The sequence below is a fragment of the Sciurus vulgaris genome, assembly GCF_902686455.1.
Source record: "Sciurus vulgaris genome assembly, chromosome: 8".
Lineage (NCBI taxonomy): Eukaryota > Metazoa > Chordata > Mammalia > Rodentia > Sciuridae > Sciurus > Sciurus vulgaris.
In genome coordinates, this window is record NC_136468.1 from 80,713,138 (window position 1) to 80,725,646 (window position 12,509).

At 34.2% G+C, this 12,509-nt stretch overlaps 1 protein-coding gene across 20 annotated transcripts in view; it reads left to right on the forward strand.

Moving 5' to 3' along the window:
• The window catches only part of HDAC9 (histone deacetylase 9), a 926,898-nt gene that overhangs the window by 645,051 nt on the left and 269,338 nt on the right, over positions 1–12,509 (forward strand). For all 20 annotated transcript variants that reach the window (XM_079152285.1, XM_079152284.1, XM_079152283.1 and 17 more), the window contains one exon: positions 9,797–9,977. In XM_079152285.1, the coding sequence (XP_079008411.1) occupies positions 9,797–9,977 (181 nt within the window). The remainder of the gene's footprint in view (positions 1–9,796; positions 9,978–12,509) is intronic.

Below are 12,509 nucleotides of genomic sequence, written 5' to 3' on the forward strand. Positions count from 1 at the left end.
TCGAGACAGCCCCAGCAAGTACCTGTGGGCAGGGAAGCAGTGGAACCACAGATCTCTCCCCGGCTCTGTTAGTAAAAGATGCCTTGGGTGGTGCCGGGAGAAAGAGTGGTGTGAACTGCGTGGGTGACGGCCTTCAGTCTTGGCACTAGCATGAAACCACACATGCCTGGCCACCCTCAAGGTCTCAGAGGGCAGGCTCCCCCTCCCTGGGTTCTTTAAGGTTCCCCTGGGTGTGGAAACACCCATCCCCTGTAGAGCACGGTTCTCAGGTTCTCAGCAGATTTGTGTCAGAGTCACTCTACTGAGCCACACTTTGTTTGGAAGGTAACTACCCATTGAGTCAGTGCAGAGGAATGTCTCTGGGGTCTCAGAGATGAGAACATGAAGTTGTTTCTGACTCCTAGTGTTGTCAAAAATCGGACAGTAAATCCCTTCTTAAGGTGGTTCCTGGCTATAGCACCCTGGGCATTCACTAAGAGGTGATGTGAACTTCTTTTCTAAAGCTAGGCTAGTAGGCAGATTTCAGATTACTTATTTAATTAATTATACTCCAGTGAGTCTTGTGAAAGTTTCCAATAGCTAGGATTGCCAGCAAACTGCATTGATAGAGTTTTCTGGGACTCTCTTTCACTTTTAACTCTGCAGAAGGAAGACTTCCCCTCCCTGGCTATGCATTCAGGGTGGCAGGTGCCAGGTTATTTTGTTTCTCTTGCTGTTACCCCAGATCTCTGGATCTTACAAGGTTTCCATTTTTCTCCTGTTGATTTCTAGTGTTCTCCCATGATCACTCACCTCAATATGCAGCTACACACCTGTTGCTTTGGTTCTTTGTGGAGGAGCAGGTGAGTGCTGTGTGCATCTATTCAGCCATCTTGCTGTTGCCCCTTAAACACATATTAAACATTTAAAGTTTGTTAAAAATGTATTCATATATGAAGAAAAAATATCGCAGTAATGAAAACTTTTAACAACCAGTTTCAGAAATAAAACAGAACAAATACAATTAAGGTTTCTCGTATATCTCTCTCCTGTTGCATGTCCCTTCTATTCCTTCTCTTCTGAATTTGCTGGGATGAGGTTCCTGTGCATTTTAAGATATATTTCATTATTTTTATTCATGTTTATTTGTTATCATATTTACATATGCATATATTTAATATATGGCATTAATTTGTACAATTTAAAACTTAAGTAATTATCCTATGTATTAATGTTTTTTTGCTTTTTCTCACTCACCATTTTTCCTGTAGTTTGCTTTCCATCCTTATTTTTGCTAAATATTATATTGGTTATATTGGTATATTCTTTATATTGGCTAAAGTAGTTTGCTTTCTTATAAGCAGTCTATGGGTTTCTCTTACTCTATTTTCTTTCAATAATGCTTGGTATAAACACACTTGTCATCTGCTGATCAACGTGACAAGTATAAAATGGTATTTTGTGTCAGTTTTAATTTGGGTTTTCTGATGACCAGTGAGATATTTTTATATTAATATATTTGGTAGTTTATTGAAATATTTCTTTCATTAGGAATTTCCTATTCACAATACTTGTCCTTTATTCTGCTCCTGTTTTTAATTCCTAATAAAATATATTCCAAAAATATATATACAAACATATATCATATTCTAAGTGTTACGTATATACATATATACACATATAATGTATTTTTACATATAATATATATACACAAATATGTATAAAATATTAAACATTACTTTTTATTCTGTTTTGCAAGCATTTATCCCCAATATCTTATTTTTATTCTGACTTTGAATAAAAAGTATTTAAATTTCTTTCCTTTTCCAAGTTTAGAATGATTCCCTCTGTATTTTTTCTTAAAATTAAAAGAATACTGTATTTTTTACATTTAATGACTTTCAGTTGTCTTTTGCATGTGTTATTAATAGAAGTCCAAATTCATTTTTCTCCTTGTGGATCATCAGTTGTCACAGTTGTGCTTACCTGCTAATTTGTAGGTCATCTCTATTACATTTCTAATTTTCAAGTATTCATGGGAGGACCTGTATGTTCTCTATTGTATGTTGTTAATCTATTTTTGTGCTAATATTCTATTTTCTTAGTTTAGCTTTTAGTGAGTATAGATATGGGATTGGGTCTCTCCCCCTTTGTTCTTTACTTTCAAAATTCTCTCAGCAATTCCCTGCCTTTGCTTTACTAAATAAAATTTAGAATTAGCTGAAACATTCCAGGTATTATAGATGAATTTGGATAGAACTTTATGATACTGAGTTTTTCTATCACAGAATATAGTGTATCTTTTATCTACTTAGATTTACTTTAATGTATCTTCATGATATTTAAAATTTTCATCCATAATATTTTTATAGTTTTTTAAACTCTGCTCAATTTTTGTAAAGAAATCTTTTGTAAAGATATATTTAAGATTGCATTTCACATATTTAATTTATTAATATTGGGTCTTTGTTCATTCAAATAATGTTATTTAAGGCTGCATATATATACCAAATTAACTACATTCTTCAAGTTTTAATATTACATTTTATCATTGTTCAATTTTATCTTTTGTGTTATGGTTTCTTATTCAATATTTGAGCTGTTTAGGTACATCTTTTCAAATTTTCAAACATATATTACAATTCTTCTTTTTTGTGATGAATTTCTCTGGGTATAATATATGTATGCTACATGGCCCATATGATATTAATTCCACTTTTTGTTTTGTAAAATATATAAGACAAATTTTATTACTTTAATAACCTTTAAACATACATTTGGTGGTACTAAGTACATTTACCTTGCTGTGTAACAATCACCACTGTTTCTCTTCAGAATTTAAAAAATCTGTCCAAATTGAAACTCTAAACCCATAGAACATAGTCTCCCCTTTTCTTCCCTACACCCAACCTAGAAAACATCCTTCTACTTTCTGTCTCTATGAATTAGATTAGTCTAGTTTCCTCATATTAATGGAACCATACAGTGTTTACCTTTGGGCCTGACTTATTTCAGTTAGTATAATGATTTCAAGAAAATTCTGGAATTTTCTTCCTTTGAAAGCTGAATAATAATCTATTAAAGATATTAATTCTCTTCAGTTTCTTAATCCTTGCATTGTTACAGTGGTGAATTTTATAATTATTCATTTGCTCAGAAGAATGCACTTATTGGCTGAATATATCTTCAATCTAGTGAGCTGTGTTATTCAGATATTCTTTAAATAGTTTCATGGTAACTTTGTCATAAACCTCTTCTGTAATGTAGATTTTTCAGCATTTCCCTGTAGTTCTGCCCATTATTTGTTTTTTATATTTTGAGTTCAAATTATTAGGTACAAACAAGTTAAGAAGTTTTCTGTTGTTAGTTGAATATTTGTATTGCTTATAGAAATCCTTCTATGGTCCCTAAATTTTTTTTTGCCTAATGTCTATCTTATCTCTTTTTAAAGTGGCTATACAGGGATTTTGCTTCTTTATCACATTAGTATTTGACTGATATTCTTCAACTTTTCCATTTAATATTTCTCTGCCAAATCTGTTTGGCTGATGTCATTATTTAGCTGATGAATTGCATTCATATCTACTGTGTTTACTGATATAAGGGGATTCATTTCTGGCATCTCACTTTGTGATTTATTTTTGTACAGGTTTTTCAATGCTTCAGTTTTTTTCTCCATTTATTTTTAGATTTGTTTCTTGGTTTTGCTTCTTTAAATTATTTTTGTCTACTTCAAAATTACACACATTATTTCTATTTATTTAATAGCTATTCTTTAATTATTAACATAGATGTTTAGCTTCATGAAGTCTAAAATTAACCAAGATTTCTACATCCATCCTGAACAATACAAAGACTTTAAATATGCAAATGCCTCTGGCATCTGACAAGATAACCTCTAGGGATAATTAGGATTCTAAAGTTTTTGTAAAAGCAATAATTCTGAAATTGAAAACACTGCGAACCAGAAAGAAAATTCAATTTACTCAATACCAAACAAAGAGGGTCACATTCTTTAAAGAAGTGACATTAGAAGTAGAATTTCAAATGGAAACCTAATGGGTATTTTCCCAATTATTTTTCTCTGATCTTATTTTTTTTTTCCTTTTACTTCTAGGCTTAATCTTTTATGACACCATTATAAGTAATTCTGCATATTTCAAAGATTAAACATTATGGTTTCTATTATTTGCTGCAGCTGAAGTTGCATGATGATATTGATCATAGCCCACAAGGAACCATCCTCATGCCTGGAAATGAATGCCAGCATTCAGGACAAAGTGAAAACCCAGAAGCCGTAAACCAGGCTTCTGAGCAAGAGCAACAAGGAAGCAAAACAGAAAGAACAAAAGTCACTGTTACTATAAACAAAACAGAACCCAGAAGTCTTCCTAACCAAGGAGTTTATTACCTCATAATCTCCATTAGCAAGCTATCCCAAAATAAATATTTTGTTCTAGTAAGAACATTGCACTTGTCATAGAAAGAGCTTCCATAGCTATCTCCACCCATTTTGAATAGATTGTGCTGCCAATGCTCCCTGGCTTAGAAAGGCAGGGTCCACAACAACACTGATGTTTACAAAGCAATATTGAGGATTTTTTAAAGTAGGTGTGTAATAACTCTTCTGTGAAAATAATTTTTTAGCTTTTACCAGTTGGAGGAGGCAATTGATGTTTAGGCACAATGGGACCAATCCATTTAAGGAAAAGATGACCTACACTTCCCAGTAAACTAAATGACACTCTATATCCAGTCAAAATCAAGCCCTAAGTTATACCACCTGAAAAAAGAAAGACTAATATATATAAAAGGAATAGACTCAATGTGTACATTTAATATATTTTTAATCAAAAGTTCTATGGGGTAGGACATGCTTACTATTTGCTTGGAGGACATGGCACATTTTCTAATTGTGCTCTATAAGTGAATTGTGAATTTGGGTATACATCCAACTTTTAATAGCCATAGTTTCCCAATTATTTGACATTTAATTTTCTGACAATGCAAGAAAAAAAAAAAAAACAAAAACATGAACTTTCATACTTTAAAGTACCCAAAATTACCCTAGATAAAATTTTCTCCTATTAAAGTAAAAACTAAAGAAAAAACATGTTTTAGTGAAACTTTTCAAATTCAGCTAGAATAGAAACATTTAACCTTAGTTTTCATTCTCAAGAAGATGCTTTTTATTGATGAGGAAGGAGACCCATTTGAAGTATAAGTGGCCTAGCATTTCCTGATAACGTAGTGACTCATGCGTATTGTATTAATTTGTGGTTTCCTGGATTGTTCTAACTCGCCCTGTACATTAAAAGCCATACTTCATTTATAAGTACATGATTCTAGTCACCTAATTTTGAAAAATAACAACCTTTTCTTCCTTAACTATTTCTATTTTGGAAGCAGGTTTGAACATTTTGACCCATGTCTGCTTGTATGTATAATGATTATGAATCTGTCCTAATGAAGTGTTTGAAAGGTTGGACTGTTTAGTTTAATAACATTTACCATTTTTCTTAATTAAAGTTTTAACATATATGATAGGCAGAAAACTTGGAAACCACATAAAAGTACAAAGAAAAATAATCTTTACATCACCGGAACTTTTCCTTCATTATCTCTTGGCACCAGTGCTAATTTCAGGGTATTGTCTTTTGGCAATTATTTTGTCTGGATTCTATTTCTCATATTCTTAGTCATTCCTTGACTCTTTATTGTTATGATTGGTTTTAATATGCTTTTTATTGTTTTATTCTTATGGTAAAATTTTAAGGATGGCTATCTTTTTATTCATTTATTTATTCAACATTCAAATATTTATTAACATCTATTATGTGTAAAGCATTGCATGAGAATATATAACAAAGCTCAGATCCTCATGGAACTTACTAATTGGGGAAAAGTGCTCAAACTTGGGGTTTGAACCAGGAGCCATGCTTAAATCACATTGCTATCTGTCCAACCCAGCACAGGATCTGCTATTTTCTGCTTGTGTAATAGACATCAGTTTTAATACTTTTATGTGAAAAATAAATAACTACTATCGAAAAAGTAATTATTTATCACTTACCTATATTGCCATGTTCCTAATGGTTGAAGAACACTGGATAATTAGGTGATTGCTTCACCTGTTGGACAGTTTTGTATATAATATTTATATCATGCTTAGGAGTTAGCAAACTCTTTATTTTCTAGGGTTTCTAGGAAGCCCAAGGAAAGCAATAAATAGGCACTATTAACTAAAAAAAAGTTGGTAAGTAATATGATTCAAATGATATTGAACTATTTATTAAGAGATAAAATATTAGTAATCTTAGTCATCTGAAATTGGTTAGGTTTTTGGGTTTTTTTTGTTTGTTTGTTTTGTTTTGTTTTGGTACTGGACATTAAACCCAGGGGGCTTAACCATTGAGCTATGCCCAGCCCTTTTCTATATTTTATTTAGAGATAGGGTCTTACTGAGTTACTTAGTGCCTCATTAAATTGTTTGGGCTTGCTTCGAACTTGTAATCCTCTTGCTTCAGCCTCCTGAGCGGCTGGACTTTTAAGAGTGTGCCACAGCACCTGGTTTAAAATTTGGCTATGCTGCTGGGTGTGGTGGTGCACACCTGTAATCCCAGTGACTCTGGAGGTTGAGGCAGGAGGAAGAAGGATTGCAAGTTCAAAGCCAACCTAAGCAGCTTATCAAGACGCTTAGCAAATCAGTGAGACCTGTCTCTAAAGAAAATATTAAGAAGGGCTGGGGATGTGGCTAAGTGGTTAAACACATCCTCCGTGGGTTCAATCCTCTGTACAAAACAAAACAAAAAATTTGTAATGCGATGTTAAAAACTTGGTCTTCAATTTACAAGTATCTATTGCATAGTCTTAATGCACAAAAATTATTTAGCTTCTAGAAAGCATAAGATATAAAATACAACAAAGTCAAAGATGATATACATAATTCCTGCATCCAAAAGCTCTCAATATTACATAAGGAAAGATGATTTCCCGCACATGTGCACCCACCCACACGTGCATAAAATGTATGTAGAGCTTCTTCCCATACTGCACCTGGCTAATTCTAATTTATCCTTCATATTTGAAATTGAATATTACTTTCTTAGGTGAAAGTTCCTTGAACCCTCTTCATCAGCTTTTTTTTTTTTAAGTTTTTTTAAAGTTTTTAAAGCATCCTGAATTTTTCCTGTACAGCATTCATTACATATATATATATATGTATATATATATATATATATAAATATTTAGTATCTCTCACCTCACTAGACAATAAGCATGAAGAGCTCAACATACTAGCACAGTGTCTGGCACAAAGCATGAGCTTAAGAAATAATGACTGCATGAAGCAACTCAAATATATAAAAACCTATGTCAGGGAAAAGCATAGAGAAAACAAAGTGATGGAATGTAATGGAAAAAGAAAGAAGGCTTAGGTGGGTGCTCAAAAAAGGCTCTATTTGGAGTTTGAAGTGGATCTTAGTGGATATATATCAGTGACAAATGGGGAACTTTCTAGGCATGTGCAGAAGGATGTTACAGAAAGGATGGGCTCGCAGAGGCTCGAATGATCAAGGTTGATAGACCCATTAGACATAATGGACCAGGGCTATGATATCTTTAGGGACCTACAAAACATTTTAAATTTTAATTTATTAATCAGAAGGAAAAAATGGATGTAATACTAAACAATAAATGATAATAAACCAAATGTGGGCATAAAAGGTAAAGTATTGTTTTTTAGAGGAAAGTACCCAAAAGGTAAAAGGACTCAGGGTCAATAAATGTGATAAGACAGCCCTGAAGATGACACTTGTGTACAGGAAGTAGTATTTTGGCTGTAATCTAGAAATGGGAAAGATGATCTAAGGCTGAAAATGTAGGTTGGTCTCAGGTCAAGGGGAGCTCAAATGATAAGCTGAGAAGGTTCTTCAAACTTCGACTGGCCTTCAGAGCTTCTTTGTGTTAACTGTTGGCTTTCAACAGGACTTTAGGAAGAGAATGCTTGAAGGAAGAAATAAGTCTGGTTAAGTAAGGTGATCAATTCAAAGTCTTTTGTGTTGGTTTAGATGAAAGTTAAAGAGATTACAGAAGAATGAATGAGAAGAAATTAATATTACAGATAATTGAATATTTACATATATAGTTTAGATCATATGCAAAAAAGCTTCCTTTTCCTGATTGGAAAGCCCTGAAGTGATATGTATATATTTATATTCCCTGTAATTAGAACTTCTATATTCTCAGAGCTTTGAACATAGAGATACACAAGAAAACGAAAAAGTTAGACTCTTGGGAAGTCATTAAAAGTGTTGTAAACATCATTTGATGGAGCCATCCTGATCAACAAAGCAAATGACCAAAGCATGAGTGTGTGACAGTGCCTTCCAATTGATTGATGGTTTGATTATTCTGCTCAGCAAAACTGAAGCAACCACATACATGTTAATTATAATCCATTTTAACTTTCAATGATTCATTTTTTTTCTGAATTGAGAAATCTCTGCCTATATTCTGTAACCATATTTAAAGTTTTATTTATTCATCATCAAACATGTACTGAGGTGAAAGCACTAATTCATGTCACATACAGAAAAAGCTACAATGACATAAAACCACATGCAAGCATGGAGCATGGTTGTGTTATATGTAGATCTGTGAGCTTTCTCACTTAGTGAGTGATTTATGTACTTAGGATTTGTCAATCCTTGTGTGGAAAATACAGGAAGAGTGTGAGGTGTTGGGTGCAGTGGAATACCTAACCTAACCGGAAGGAAAAGTAAAGTTTGCATCAAGTCCTGAAAAAGTAAATGCCAGCCTGGCAGATCAAAGCAGAAGAACATGAATGTTTTTCAAATTATAGGAATTAGACTTGCATTTTTAAGATTTTGTTAACCTTTTTGAACTTTAGTATCCTTATTGATGGCAAGTAATGATCATGTTTTGTAGTACTGTTCAGCCATTTTCCATGTTTCTTAGGAAAGATATTTAAAAAACAGCATAAAGGTTGTGAATTCCCCGTTGGTAAGAGATTAAATAATTAGAGTATAGTTTTGATGGTTAAATTAGCTGCCAACTGTATTTTAGAGATTGTCTTTTTGAAGACAGAGAAACAGACTTAAGTGAATTTTCTGGAAGATTCTTAACACAGGTCCTTTGATTAACTTTAGAAGTATAAAAACAATAATGTTAAATCACTGTGAATGTGCCTAATATTCTATAAAAGAAAGGAATAATTTTATAGTGTTGAGATTATACCCTATAAACCATGAAAAATTCATTGTTCTACACCATTCTGTGAACATTGAAAGGTGTAAAAATAAAACCATTTAATTCATAATTTTTAGAGGCACCCAACAATTTCATTAACAATTACTGAAGTAAATTCAGGATGGAATTTTTCATAATTGAGCCTCATTTGGAAAGCAGTTGAATTGTTCTCCCACTTTTGTGTGTTGCGACATTCTGGGGCTGTATTCAAAACTTTGGTATCAGGTAGGAAACGGAGTCCATGTTATTCTTGGGGTTAAAGGTCTGTTCCTTTCAATCAGTCCAAACTGACAGGCATCCTGCCATCACCTTCTCCAGAGCCAGGCAGACAGGCCCTGCCGTCAGTGTGAAAACATCTGTTGAATGGATTTATTGACTGGATCTTGTTTTTTCTCTCCCTTTCTCTCTCTTTTTTTTTTTTTTCTTTTTCCTTCACACCGTTTATTATGTCTCTGACCTGATGAACTTAATTTGTTGACATGTCGCTCTCAGTGTCTCCCTCGATGCTTGTCTCACGTTTCTGTCTACTGTGCTCTTTTCTCTGCAGCAGCCCTTCCCGGAGCCCCCGCACACACGTGCGCTCTCGGCGCGCCAGGCTCAGCTGGCTGTGGTTGGCATGGATGGATTAGAGAAACACCGTCTTCTCTCCAGGACTCATTCTTCCCCCGCTGCCTCCATTTTACCACACCCTGCAACGGACCGCCCCCTCCAGCCTGGCTCTGCAACTGGTAGGAATCCCTAAAGACTCTCCCTAATAGGCAAGCGAAATGCACCGTTCTTGTAGGATTAGCCGATTTAAATGCTCAGGATAACTCCAATAGCAGAACGCTCCATTTTATCCCAATGCAACCCAAATTTTATGAGGTTATAGTGGCCACAAGACAAACAGCACATCTGATAAATCTTGGGCTTAGTATTAATAGCCTCATAAATTGTTATCATTCAAGGGCCTGGAAAATACATCAACAGGTGCATGGGTCCCTTTTGGAAACAAAAATCCCTACAACATTCTTTAGCAGTATTCTTCAGTATCTTTCCTTCTAGGATTTGCCACTAGGAAATTTATGATAGTTGGCTTCCTCATTTGACTCTAAACAGTGTCCTTTCCTCAGTTTGTCTTCTTGTTTGACTTCGATGTTTTTTTCTGGCTTCCCATACAAGTGACTCATGGGAGTCAATGGTACCAAGGCAAACTTTGCCCGATAAGTTAGTTTCACTTCCATTTATTATGGTACCTCTGGGTGGGCTTTTTGTCCAGTCTCTTCCTATGTCTACAGCTGTGTTTGATATTTCAGAACCTGCCTACAGAGGAAAACAAGCTAGATCATTCTAAGGGCAGAGGAAGGTCAAGTCTGGAACACATGCAAAAAAAAAAAAAAAAAAAAAAAAAAAAACGTGGTTGGTGTTGTGGGTACAATTCCCTCTACAAAGAAACAAAGGAACTGTGGGTAAACCTGTGGGTGGAAATTATTCAATTATTCATGTTTTTCTGCTGCACCTCATTATCATTCCATGCTCTCAAACTGTGGCTGATCAAATGAAAGATATCATAGCCCTAAGAGTCTCACAACTTGTTCGCTGGGAGGAGAGAATTCATGTGTACCCCTTCCTCAAAGGTTCTCATGGGTTATCTGATTTTATTTTTGAATCATTTTTCAGGATTCAGAGTTGTTGTTGTTTTTTTAACTTCTGTGACCTCATGCAAGCCTTCATGCTTCTACAACTTAAAAATACTTTTTTGGAAATCGTATTCCTAAGCCTTGATAATCATCTTTCAGTTAAAAATCAATGTCTGAAGTGGCCAAGTTGTTTAACTGTGATAGGCATCTTCAACAAGTGTACAAAGGAACTAATGTGTATAATGTCTTATACACTAAGACAACATTCCATGCTAGGAGCTGTAGGCTGAGCATATTTCTTTCACCAGGTTAATCAGTCCATCTGATCCCTGTATTTCCAAAAGCCCAACAAACTTGCCCAGATATCCTGGACAATCTAGTATTAATAGAAGCCTTTGGAATCAGTCACAACTCGTGCTAGCCCTTTGTGTCTAGAAAAAAATATCTTGTTTTATGTAGCAAGAGCTTTAAGGTTTATATACTTCTCAATTCTTTTTTCCTGAAAGTGTCTTTTATTCAGCCTTAACATTTCAGAGAACACAGAATAATAGCTTCCTTATCATAATGCCATTGGCATTGATGAAAATAATTTCTTTAATTGAAAAGTGAGCTTAATTATAAAGTTTCATGTTGATGTTAATACCTGTGGTGCTGGCTATTGTTGAACTACTACAGATAAGGTTTCTTCCCATGGTTTAGAGGAATCCCCCTTTCCTGACCTGCTTTGGATTCTTCCAGTTTGTACATGTTCCTTTGATATTAATGAAGTAAGATCTCTGAATATTAGAGAAATCCTACAAGTTTGAGAAAACAGTTTCCAAATGGAAAGGCTATGTAGGCCTTAGAAGAATGCAAATCCAAGAATGGACTAGAAACATACTAATATAAACATGACAATATATAACATATATCTGTATTATATGTATTTTATATACATATAAAATATGTATGTATATATATACACACACACACATATACATGAAGGCTTTTATTTCTAGTATATTTGAAACAGTGTATTTTTAAGCATTAAACTCCTTTCTTTAGATGCCTAATTATTTATTTGTTGTGTATATGTAGAAAAGATTAAGTGTGTTCTTAGGGAATTTTTTTTCCAAAAAAGTCATACTATCTCATATACTCAATAGCTACTCCATTGAAGAAGAGCAAGGAGGAGGAAACAAACACATAAAAGTCGGCAATTGGTTTAAATCCATTCTGTAAGACCTATACTTTTTGGCACAACTAAAATATTATTTAACACTAAAGTCACATAAATTTTAAGGTAAGCCATTCAAACCTTCACCATCCATGTGGATCTTTAGCAGCAAACTGGAATAGCCACACAGCTCCCTTTTTTGGAAAGAACAAAGCAATATTCCAGGGTGGATATGTTAGTTGTTAAAAGATGAAGTCTCCAGTCCATTTCCTGTGAGGACCCCAAACATAGCATAAGAGGTAGCCAATACCTGGTGGCCCACAGAGAGTTATCACTGTCTGGAGAAAGACTGTTTCTAAGAAACCCAAAAAGAAGATGGGGTCCCTGCAGCTGCTGTAGTGAAAATGAAGAATAAGTGTATTATAGCCAAGTTATCATGTTCCTATATGGATTTTATATCCTATTTGAATATGGATAATAATAGT